Genomic DNA, 12,721 nt, shown 5'->3' with positions numbered 1-12,721 from the left:
AGTGACCATGAGCTGGATAACAGGCGAGTGGAAGCAGACGAGTTTAGGAGGGACATAGAGGGCGTGCGTCAGGGGTCGATAGCCCCCCCCAGGGAAAGACGGTCCTCACCTGCAATGTCCCCCATTTGGGGGTTGTAGACAGCCAGGGGGCGGGATTGGCGACTCGATTTCTTGGACAGCCTGGTTGGGGTGATGAGGGACTTCGATGGCAACCCACCAGGGGTGTCGCCGAAAATCTGCAAACGGCCATTTTGACAACGTGAACTTTGGAGGCCGAGAAAGAGACCAGTCTGCCATTTTGGAAAAGGCACAAGGGTAACACAGACAGATTAGGTACCTATATCTTTGTGGGGACTCTGCATTCACTTCTAGGGGCATAACCCTAATCCCAGCAATGACAATCTTAACCCCTACCCTGCCCTAATCTTAAACATAAGTAAACAAACAAAATACAAGACTTTTGGCATTTTTCGTATTTTGATTGCAGTCACAGATTATAATAAAACTGTTTCCTCTTGGTCCCCACAACATAAAAATAACAGGTTCTTAACACATTATGAGGACATTTGATTCCCACAATGTAATCTACACATGACCCACACACAGACAAGCTTCATTCAGCTGATGGCCCAGGGAGTAACACGGCAGCCCTGAGAGAAGGTAGTGCTATCGATAACACGCTACTGGGACTTCAATGTCGAGGGTTCATAAAGACGAGAGAAGAGGGAACGAGGAAAGTGGACACCCTGGTGAGAGAACATCTCGCACGGGTGAGTCGAGGAGAAGGTGGGGGTGTGGGGAGAGCATGGGGAGGGCGGGGGGGAGCCTGCCCCCGCTAAAAATCAGCAGCAGCCACCCGGCACGTCTACAGAAGGAGCAGAATGCAAAACACCATCTACCGGCTGGCTTCTGGGGGCACGAACAGTCTGGAAAAGGCACGACTGAGAGGAGAGTAGAACACGCCCCCCCCTGCTCCCGCCCCCGCCCCCCAGCGACATCCCCAGGGCTCCGGGTTCGCACTGAACTGCGGCTGCCTCATTAAAACTCCTGCCGCAAATACTACTTCCAGGAAATAATTTCAAAACCAGAGTGCAGATGGGAGTTTTGAGGAAAAACAACATAAAAAAAAAAACACATGAAAAATACAAGTGCCCAACCAAGCCAAATGCAATTCTTAAAAACAGAATAAATGAATGAACTATAAAAATGAATTAGACTTCAGCTTATCATATATCATCAAAGCCAAAGTTTAAACAGAATCATGGTAATTAAGACGAGCGGAATGCTTAATGCCAAATGCTGAATGTGTTACAAGCTACATCAATCAGTTTAGAAATTTACGGCAAAACAGTGTGTAATGAAAAAAAATGATCTTTAATTTACTGACACAGCTGGAGACACGCTAACGAGGGCTGGAAGAGCGGAACAGTTATTTTATGTCATATTTTCAGTGGGGAATTGAGAGTAGAAACATGCTAACTGTCACGTGCTCCAACGTTGCGGGATTTCGACGTTTCATCCAGACAACCTAGTGAAGCAGAGCTCCGCCCATTTGGGACAGAGTGGGCGGGACTTCCTGGCATCCGGCTGCCCTCAGACACTGCAGTATCATCAGCCTCCTTTATAGATTCCCCTGAGGTACAAGTGGGAGTTTAAAGCGGGCGCTGCCTTGACAGAGCAGACCGGTACCTTCTGGTGGTGCTCAATGAGGATCTCCACGTCGATATTCTGGAACTTCAGCTCCATGATGGCGGCCACAGTCTCCTCCTGGGGCCTCATCAGCGTGGGGCCGAAGACCACGCCCAGATTGGCAACAGTCATAAGGTTCTGCTTGCTGTTCTCAGCCACTCTGAGGGCAGAATGCAAGCGTAGTTTCTGAACAGCTTCCATATTTAATAGTGCGATCGAGGACACGGGCATATAAACATATATTCGACAGCTGGTGCAGGTACATCGATTTGGGTAGGATAACCTCCTTGTCTACTTCGTGAGCAGTTCTCCTGACTCCAGACCGAGCTGCGGGGTCAACATTTACAGCAGATCATATATTTATGGAGAACAAGGTCCGGGAGGTCATCACCACATCAGGGGAAGCACATCTGCAGCACGATCCGATCGAGTTCAACACCCAGCCTCTGTTAGTTATAACCATGCGACAAGAGATAATGATACGACGAGTCCCTCTCTCCCAACCTTCCCCGGAGAAGAAGTATTACACTCGACCAACAGCATGTAAAAACAGCAGTATACCACCCAGCAGGGCGTAACACCGGAAGCCTACCTGGCCAGATGTTTCATGAGAAGGCCGAGCACGGCCCGGTTCTTCTCTGGAAGGTTATGGACCAGGGCGTGAATCGACTGCACGCGGGATTCAGGGCTGCCACTCTCTGTTTTGAAAAGACGGACACAGACACACACACAAAAAAAGTGCTTTAAGGTCCCGAGAGGTGACTGGAAGCCATTCTGTGCAGGGAGGCCTTTCAGCAACCTGCCCAATTATCCACCGCGTTCACATTGTTTTACACAACTAAAGCCAGCTTTATTCACCATTACCCTGTCATTCTGATCCTTTTAAAGACTTCATTTTGCATCACAGCGTAAACAAAGGTCAAAGGTGAAAATGTGTATAGATGAGAATCCAAATTCTGTCTGGTAAACCAACAGAAGGACGGCATGGAGAGCCTACAAATTACACAAATCTGGGACCTGCTGCACGCGAGTGGCAGCATTGACGCCGCCCAGACCTCATCTCCTCAAATTTCCTCACACAATCTAGTGCCTGATAGCTGCCACCACCGCCCACGCATCCGAGATCCATCACCACAGGAATGACACGAGCTCCTAGAGGCAAACGGCTCCTTACGGACGCTGTCATCCTTCAGGAAATATTCATCCCTAATCCATCCCCTCCCCCCCAGTACCACCACTCCACCAGAGTGCGGCATCTTCCATCATCTTTAAGAAATGCTTGTAATCCCATCTGCTCATTTAGAAAAGACAAAACATACAACGTTTACACGCAGGCTGTGTAAGAAGGTGCGTGGTGGTTGTGTCATTTGCCCACACGTAACGCACCGCAAACGCTACGGCGTTAAACGCTTTCATGTGCATTAAGTTGGAGTGTGACATGACGGCACATAACCGAGATCAGCATGCACGTGCTTCTATTGAATCAATCCGTCTGTGGGTGGGGCGGGGGGGGGGGGGGGGGGAGACAACAGTCAGGTGACCAGGAAGAGAGGAAGGTGACTAGGATTTAGGGGTTAATTCTATTCATCCTGCCTGTATTCAGTCTAACCACACTTGTTTCCGATGCCAGCCCCGTAAGATCTGTAATGGTAATAAGGCATCTGATTTATCCCCAACGCACCCAACAAAGAAATTCCTTTATTTCTGACTTTACTTTTCTGTTGCTATTGCCCCCCCCCCACCAGGACCCAGGCTGTCCCTAAAAAGGGAAGCGTTTCCCCCGTTAAGCCTCGAGTTTGCTGCCATGTGCAGGTGTCTCATGGATACGCTTACCCCTCTGACCGGGCGATGCCTAGCCCCGCCCCCCCCCGCGGACTGACGCAGTGCTGACCCACCACGCAGTCACCCCGTGAGTGTAAATGTCAGGCACGATTCACCACCGAGCCAGTCACCCAGCTGTAACGAGATATGCTAAAGGATGTCGCTTTGCCGTCCCAGGAATCCTCGGAGGCGACTCAGCTCTCAGAAAAGGTTCGGAGTTTGAAAAAAGAAAAATCCCCATTACTTTGCCAGATTTCCATTTATGAGGTAAATTTCCAGCTTCTGCCAGCTCTCGGGGTAAAAAGGGAACGATCACTGACCTGTGATTCCCTCAGAGTCGAGACCCCAAGCAGCAGAAATTTGTTTTGAGCGCTAGTGACTAATCCCATACATTTTCCTCCCCATAAGCGTGAGCCAAACCCACAATCCAGTCCAGAACTAGATCGTTCCCACTGAGTTTTGGTGATCTGACCCTGAACAGCCTGCAGCTGTTTCTCATTTCTGACGCGGCGGCGTGATTCAAGAGAGCCCAAGTCTTGGACAGAGGGCATGCAAGAGTGTTATTTGAATATGAAAATGAGGCCATTTTACAGTCATTCACGACATCTGATTCATACAGGAGACGGCCGCAAACGAAACCATTACCAGGCACGGTGCAAGGGATAAGACATTATATTAATCCCTTTTTTCATCACAGAGACAGGAAAAACATTTGTGTAGGGCCTATGTCTGCTGTGTGTTTGAAATGATAGAAAAATTAGACCAAGTCTACCTCTCAGAATCTCCTGTAAACATAACAGGCCTCAACTACCAAGAAACTGAATGGAAATCGTTACCGTAAGTCATTATTGATCAATCAGGACGGAAAGGAGCTCAGGTAGAGAGAGGCTGTGGAGACAAAACAGAATACTCACTTGCCAACATGATGAACTCTTTGTACAGCCCATAGGTCATCAGAGGTTCCGGAAGGCTCCTGAAGAGAAATTGATAGTTTTCTGAGACATATGATGACATGATTAGATCCCCCTAAAAGTTTTTGTGACGTGAGTGTGCCCCAGAAAAGCAGGGGTGACCTTTTGCATCTCCCACTACCACCAAAACCACTTGGACGTCCAAACCTGCAAAGGATCACGAGGCTTTAATAGTAAGACCATGTGATCACATGTCCACCAGACTTGTGCGGGTGGGAAGAGCAGTTTATAACAATGCTAGCAGGAACTCTCCAATCCAGTCTGAACTTGTTCAGATGGCCCAGTTAATGCCCACCAGACCCTCCTGCATCCATTTACTGGTACATAAAAGACTACACATATTACTTCAACAGGAAACAACACAGTTTCTGCAAACGCTGCTTCGTTGACTTGGTTCCAATTCCTGTTTTCAACATTTCACCTCAACGCATAAAAGGATCTCTAGAAAAGTGTAACAGGAGACAAATCCCTGGGCTGCTGTAAACAGAAAACAGCAGGGCTGAGCTAACCTGCACTGCTCACACTTCTAAACACTGAATTGCTAATGAAAATCCTCTGTGTGGATGACAACTCTCCAGTGTATCTCCACTGAACACCCAGCTACCTTCTTACATATAAAGTACAGTACTACTTATGAATGAGAAGAATTGCATATTCTTGGTTTTGGCTGAATCCATTTGTGCCAAGGGCAGCCAATCTTATCCGCATAGGGCCGGTGTGTATGCAGGTTTTTGGGATAACCTTTGGGTCGCCTGTTCAAACCCAGGTGTGAGGACTCTTCAGCCAATCAGTCCTCTAATTAGTAATCTAATTAGGGAGTTGCAAAACCCACACACACACCAGCCCTTTCTGGATAGGACTGCTCACCCCTGATCTGTGCTCATTCCTAAGTCAAGGAGCACACTGATTTGCAATTAATTCAATAAAATGGTAATAACGCAGCACAGCTTGTGCCAGAAGGAAAACCGAACCCAAACTCAAGGATCGCCGTTTCCTGCTGGAGCTCAAAGCTTCTGAGAGCCACAAAACAACACAATGGAATCACAGACCCAAATTTTATTTCCTAAACACCAAAATCAATATCGAAATGATGCAGTAGCTCATTAGGAGACAAGGAAAGCGCGCAGATTAACCTGTACTGGCTGAGCCCTAAGGCCCATACTCTCTCTCTCTGCAGAGTAACCACCTATCTTCAGTTTTAACCTTTATTTCTATACACATTTTAAAATATCCAACTACGTTATTTAACAGTAAGTTTAATGTCCTGGAAAAATATTACATTTATGGGGGTTCATCTTGGGGGTCAGTATAAAAGTTAGAATCCCAGCGATTCTGAAATTCAGAGCGGAAGGCTTCAGATTCGAGTCCCGGAAAAGGGGCGTGAATGTATGTGATGACTGAGCAAAATGCTACAAATGGATCAACTTCTTAGTCAACAGAAAATGACCCAGGTGTTTATGCAGAATGGATAGCGGTCGAGTAGCACTCACCTCAAAAACACCTTCAAAGCACTGGTTATAGTTTTGACATCCCACTCCTCGGAGGTTGATAAATTGACCTCGCTGTAGCTCTTCTCGTCTGAAATGCACCAAGGATATTAGAGAGTCAAATTCAAATAGGTCAGAGTCAACCTGGGTCACTGGAAACCCCTTTAAGTCCTACTTTCGATGCAAATAAACATTCCTGGAGACGACCATGAGGTGACTCAGCTGATGTTTACAAAAACGGAAATAGCTTCTGAATGACATTTTATTAAAATTCACTAGGGGAAGCCAGTAAGTTTGTTTAATATTAAAATGTACAAATTATTTTCTCCTGCAAGTGGTAAGAAAACAATTACCAGACTGGAAAAAAAAAACACTTACATTTTTGACTAGGACATCCAACAGCATCTTATAACGTAGCGATGTGCTATTTTTATATAAGCCTGGCTGATGGTGAAAACCCACAGGTCACTGGTGGTACGGAGACCTTATCTGGCACCTGAAGATGGTGTTACACCATCAATTCAATGTTCAATGCTCAATTCAAGCAGTTATGAGAAAGGACCAGACAGGGTGTTAACAAGTGTCTGCGTTCACCGGCCAAAGAGGGAACCTGGTCTGATATCAATGGGATTCCGAACAAGTATTTATCGAACAAACTGATTTGACGGAAGTCTCCAAAGAAACAGTGTTTGTGTTTAAGAGAGGCCCGATCTGCTGTAATGCTGATCTGCCAGACGTTCTCCACTGGTAAGCGGTATCTCCAGCAAATTGATCATTCATGGTTTTTATCATGCTCTGCATGAGGGTACAACTACGAGAAATAAAACTCGTAGTTGAAACACTGGGCAACATCCAGGGACTTCTCAGAGGTAACAAAATGAATAACCACTCAGCTACAGGCCTTCTTCAGAGGTCTACAGCCATCAGGAACCTTAATACTCCCCGGACATGACTGTAAATCATAGAACCCTTACACAGAGCAACCTGCACTTACGATCACACTGCTTTAGAAGTTTAATGCAAACGCAAAACTCCTCAGAGTCAGTCTGAAATATTTACAAAGAAAATGGTTTAAAACTTTGTCACTGTGTTTTGTTACTTCCTCTACACAGGTATTTGAATTAAAAAAAAAAAAACCAAAAAAAAAAAAAACCCAAAAAAACCCAAAATGAACTAAAGAAAAAAATTACGTGAACCACGTATTTGGCCGGAGCATGAATATAGATCCGACCATGAATCATGCTGACTCGGGTGCTGGGAGAGAGACCGATGCCGGCAGGTTTACGCACATTTTTCCAGGACCGAGCGGTTCTCCCTATAGTACACTCCCACGGCTCTGCCATCCACACGTTACGGATGTTTCTGCTGGCAAGAAATGGCCAGGCAGCGACGGGGGCGTTTGCGATGCTGGGCACGCTGCCGGCGGGATGGGGGAGGGGGTGGCTGAGTGGCTGCCGGTGATAGAGGAGGGGGGGGGGGGCGTGATCTAATTCCCCTCTGTGGAGGTACACCAGCCAGGTGTCGCAGACAAGGACAACACCCGGACGAGGGCCTTGAGTTCAACCGGGGGGGGGTAGTATGGCGGTCGGGGAGGGCATTTGAATGCCCGTGAGCTGGTCACTAGCGGACACCTGAACTCCAGTGCACTGCAAACATAGGAAGGATAATGTAGCGGAAATATGACTGTCACTCTGCAAGACGCAACTCCAGGGCTGCCAACTTTGGTCAGCAAGCTGGCGTGACATTTCAATTCGAGACAAGTCTGCATACACATGCACACGCATTTACATGTATGTAACAGTTTTACTACCTTATAAACAGTCTGTAGGGTTTGCAAACTGCCTCAATGGTTTTGCTGTTGCTAATTGCTAAAGTTTATAATGGACTCATTTCGTTTTGCCCTAAGTTTTCTGGCATGAGTGTCACGCCAGATGCGTGATGACAGCTTCCTCAGAGCCTTTAAACAGGCGGGAAACCAGCTCAGCAGGGCAGTTAGCGATTACAGTGACATCGACGTCTCTTCACTAACGAACATTTCAAACGTTAATTTCCCGAGTAAAAGCAGTTAAAACTTCCGGGTAACTTTTTAACATTGAGCTTGTCGCCCGAAGTTTCCCACGGATGTTTTGCAAGCGAAGAGGGCGCAGGGAGGCGAGTTATCTTAACCAAGCAACATCACCTCGCTTCGTCGGTCTCTCCGCGTCTCTCTTTAAGGTTAAGTAACCGCGACGTGTCAGCCGGGACGGTGCAGAAAGCCCGTCCCCCGCCATTACCCGCCTATCAGCCGCAGTATACCATTTAACACATTAAAAGAAGTACATTCAGTGCGAGACGAGATGCTAGCCGGGACACTAGCCATGTTTATCCTTGCGTCTAGGCTGCTACCTTAATAGCGGCCAATTTAGCTCACTTTGACGGAGCGGAGGGAGGAAAAGGCGGGACTCCATTATCGTGTCTGACCGTGGGCTTCGGGCACGCGCGGGCGCGCGACCGTCTTAAACCTGCCCGCGAAGCGGCTGACAATCTCGAGACCGAAGATCTGCAGCGAGGCCGATAGGCGTCTTACCCGTCACTGCAGCTAGAAGCTTTTGTACTTTAGAACTGACGCCCACCACTCTGTACAGACCTTGGTCGTTGATACCTACACATAAAAACACGTACAAGGCATTTTAATACAAATAACCAAATATACATTTAAAAACAATACAGGATTTTGCTACATCACAATACTAGTAGCTACTCATAAGCTTCCATTTCACTGAGGTTTTATGAAAAAGAAAAAATATGAATGTTTTGCATTTAAAGCGATTATCTTTTTAGATCCAAACTAATCAAATCGTGTAGCCGTACTGTAGTTAGACTATCAGATTACATGCTGGCACTGCCCTCTGGTGGTAAGCCGAAGGCAGTGCAACGTTCACCCTGACTTCAGGGATAATGGGAGTTAAGCGCTTGATCATTTATTACATTTTAAAACCGGACAGAATTTAACCACGGCGTGCAGACGTAAATAAACACATAACTATCTTAATGTGAGGGGATTGTGTATAGTTTCACGGCTCTCATCAGAAACCGTTAGCCTTACCCCGCTTTTCAATGGCTTCGATTGAATTCTTCACAAATGACAGCCCAATGTCATCCAGTTGTGCATCAACTGTAAAAGGAAGAAAAAAAAAAGAACAGAATAACCTATCTGCTGATATATGTCACGATTAGTGAAGCCCACACATATTCACACACATATTGGTCTGGAAGGCAACTTTCACAAGAAAAAGCGCTAAAATGAGACATCTGAATGATTCTTCACCATGACAACCGTCTGACAATCCTCTGACTCAACCATTAGCGGAGTTCTATATATGTATTAAACATCACAGAGGTGCCTGTTCTCTCTAAGCCGGTCATCGAATGCATTTACATAGATATGACATCATTGCACAGTTCAGAGTTCAGTGTACAGGCAGTCAGAAAACTCGAGCTTATGCGATGTTCAGGTCCAGTTTTAAAGGGGCCCAATGCATCTGCTGCTTCTCTAGCTACATCTATTTTGATCCAATTCCCCAGTAGAAATTACAGAATTGCATCACACTTACATCCTTTTTCTTTGGAATAATTCTTACACAAGTAGTTCACCTGTTAAGAGAGGGGGACATATGAAGAGGTTTTTTTAGTTTAAAAATTTGAATGACATATTTTGTTCATAAATTAATTTTTCATTTTTTTCTCCGCAAAGGTACTTAAATGTGGACAGAAAAAGCATTAAAAATATTGGTTAATCAAACTGTACATAAATGAGATGGCATGAAATGAAGGGATCCTATCTACAGGAGGGATGGAGATCTATGGGGCTTAGAGATGGAAGCTGATCGTCACTCACAGGCTCCTTCCCACCCATGGCTTGCATCCAGAACTTGCGGTCATCATCTGAGAGTGTCTGAACTGTGAGCACCACTCCTGGCCTGTAGGTTCACACATAGCACGAGGAGGAAAACAGACAAAAATCAAGCTTTCCAGAATGCGGCACTCTCTCATCTATTCATGAATCACAGCTCCTGCGCTTGGCCACGTTGCCATGGTACCCATTTATACGCTATCAATACACACTTAACTTCCCGCTTCCAAGCACAAATAAAAGCAAACACTGGAGGGCAGGTCAGACCCTTTCGTTTAGCAATAATTACATATCTGAAACTTCAATCAACATTTAAAAGAACAACGGAAAGTTTCTGTAAACAAATCTTCAAAACACAAACGAAACTTTAAAAGCCCAATAGAGGGCACAATAACAATGTGACACTGTGGCCCTGCAAAGCATGACAAATCTTTTACAGCTACATGGCCTGTAGGAGGCGCTGTGCCAAATCCCAAACTGCATTCCTTGTTAAGTTTGGATAAGCTCCTGGCTACACAGCGCAGTGCTGTGAACACTGAATGCAGTCTCTCTGGGGGTTGTTTGGCTAGCTAGGGGCTTAAATGTTCTCACCGGGGGCCGGCAAGCTTTCCACAATCTTTCCATTTATGTGCATGTAAAATATGGTGGGTTTGGGTGGGTGAGGCAGTGACGCTTCATCATCTGCTCTGATCCCTGGTTTGTTAGATTGTAGCCATACAGTTTCAGATTGGGGCGTAAGGCAGGGGGTTCTGATGACCTCTGTGGTACTGGGGTCATTCAGCACACCATCATGCAGCAGTCACCGTGGTGATGGGGACGTCTTACCGATCAGTGATTTCGAGGTCCAGACAGAAGCGCCGATCAAGCACGTCGGTGGTCTTCCGCAAACAGGACTTCAGGGTGACGGATTCCGTTTCTCCCTGGCAACAGTCAGCGGTTTTAACATTGAGACTTTAACTGGATTAAATTGGTCCGTCGCCAACAAGAGAGGGGAGGTGTAGGTCACGAATGGCGCATTGAGGCTACAACAGTGCAGGAAGTTCAAAGGTTGTCGTGTGGGAAACAGGAAGAGATCCATCAGCATGAGGCTGATAGACCAATATCCTCACACTCTCAGCCAAGGACCCAGCCCTTTGAGGCCTGGGTATTAGTTGTAGGTTAGCGGTCAGGCATATGCATCAAACGGATTGTTCATGCCATGCAATCACATGACTGCTCTCCACTTACAATCTTGCCCCCGGACCGGTGATCGAATGTGATCATGTGCAGGATCTTCTGGTTTTTGACGAAGGTGCAGTACCTCTTCACCCAGCTGGAACCGAAGGGAGGAGGCCCTGTGGACAGCCACGGTTCAATTATGTCGTGTTACGTTACTTCGTGGGCCACAAATCATCGCTCAAGGGTACGACGGCAGGGCCGACGCCTGATCAGACACGGCTGCTTGGCAATAACCCAAGGTGTGAGTCCTCACTGACCGCGACGTTATAAGCGGCGGGAATTAAGGTTTCGTATCAGTACACAATGAAAAGTTCCTCCCTCCAGCACCATCGAACTGAATGTAGACTTTCAAAAGTCAAAGTATTCAGCTTCCGATATATGATGTGTGGAGTCATACACTGAAGTGAAGTATCATTCTTGTTGGTCACAATGCAAATGAGAAGTACTAAGTAGAGCATAAACATGGACATTAAGACTCCGACAGAGAGATACAACTTCTTGGTGTGGAAATTGGGTTTCCTACAGTAAAGTGGCCCCAAACTTCAGCAACAGGCGAGATGAAATGTCTTTGCACGTCCCTTACTGTTTGCCAGTCCTCATTCATGTTTATGGACGACCACGTTGCTCACGTACAGCATGATAAAAATAAAAGCCATGGATCCGCCCTCCCCTCGTCCCCCCGACCTCCCTCTGGGGCAGTGTTTCCCAACGCGGTCCTCAGAGACCCACAGATGGTCCACATTTTTGCCCCCTCCCAGCTCCCGGATGCTCTACGGGATGGGAGCCTCATGCTTACTCTTCTCCTGTACGTAGAGGTAGCCCTCAATGCTAATGGGGCTAGTCTGCCTGTGCTCCTTGGGGCACTCTTTGAATTTCCTCATCAGCTCCATGACCTCCGACCTGGTGCCCTCGAAACGACTCCGTGTCTGGGAAGACAGGGAAGAGGTGCAGGAACTCAGTTCTCAGCTCTGGCGGGGTTAAACATGATGGATGACGAGGAAGATGGAACATCTCAAATTGCTCTCCCGAGGGGCCTCATTTTAAAGAAATAAATCTTAAGTAACAGTTGGAAAATGTTACCCCTGGCACTGAAAGAAGAGCCTACGTGGAAAATAAACTTGGAAGTTTAATAGCCTCACATGAGCAGTATTCAGAAAAGCACGCTTGTGTGTCCGAATAAATAGAATTCACATGTCATTCTATGCTTATCTCAGTGATCATTTCTTCAAATATGGTGGGAGCACGGCCATAGGATATTTTTTAGGTTAGGGGTATATCAGGGCCCTTAGTTCATAAAGGGGTCAATCTTGTCATTAGCCAATGGTATCTTTTGAATTGGTGAGTGACAGGGCAGGGGGCACTCCAAGAGCCAATCAGCTGTGGACAGCAGCCCTGCGGCCCCTCCCCGTACACACCCCTGGGTGGAAAAAATACTAACGCGGACCTATCCGGAAACCGTATTTAAGCACAGCACGGCCCAGACAAAGAAGCAGCCCCTCACATTCTGGATGTTGATCTGCAGAGCTTTTTTGTAATGGTCGAAGTCTTTGGCCAGCTCATATCCCTGGTGGTAGAAGGTGAAAACGGCCTGGAAGAATGCCAGCATCTAGATGGTGGAATGGAAAAGGGGGGGAATGTGGGAG

The 12,721-nt window shown here is 46.8% G+C and overlaps 1 protein-coding gene across 1 annotated transcript in view; it reads right to left on the bottom strand.

Moving 5' to 3' along the window:
- arhgap10 (Rho GTPase activating protein 10) overlaps positions 1-12,721 on the bottom strand; it is a 42,318-nt gene that overhangs the window by 10,583 nt on the left and 19,014 nt on the right. The window contains exons 7-19 of the mRNA XM_072707107.1: positions 12,580-12,684; positions 11,875-12,004; positions 11,088-11,194; positions 10,686-10,780; positions 9,846-9,927; positions 9,562-9,601; positions 9,054-9,122; positions 8,535-8,609; positions 5,972-6,059; positions 4,425-4,483; positions 2,282-2,387; positions 1,690-1,849; positions 110-236 (exon numbers count right to left, since the gene is read on the bottom strand). Coding sequence (XP_072563208.1) covers positions 110-236; positions 1,690-1,849; positions 2,282-2,387; positions 4,425-4,483; positions 5,972-6,059; positions 8,535-8,609; positions 9,054-9,122; positions 9,562-9,601; positions 9,846-9,927; positions 10,686-10,780; positions 11,088-11,194; positions 11,875-12,004; positions 12,580-12,684 — 1,243 coding nt within the window. The remainder of the gene's footprint in view (positions 1-109; positions 237-1,689; positions 1,850-2,281; positions 2,388-4,424; positions 4,484-5,971; positions 6,060-8,534; positions 8,610-9,053; positions 9,123-9,561; positions 9,602-9,845; positions 9,928-10,685; positions 10,781-11,087; positions 11,195-11,874; positions 12,005-12,579; positions 12,685-12,721) is intronic.

Source organism: Paramormyrops kingsleyae, chromosome 25, assembly GCF_048594095.1.
Source record: "Paramormyrops kingsleyae isolate MSU_618 chromosome 25, PKINGS_0.4, whole genome shotgun sequence".
Taxonomy (NCBI): Eukaryota; Metazoa; Chordata; class Actinopteri; order Osteoglossiformes; family Mormyridae; genus Paramormyrops; species Paramormyrops kingsleyae.
The sequence above is the reverse complement of the archived record's forward strand: the minus strand, read 5'-3'. Positions and strand labels throughout refer to the sequence as shown.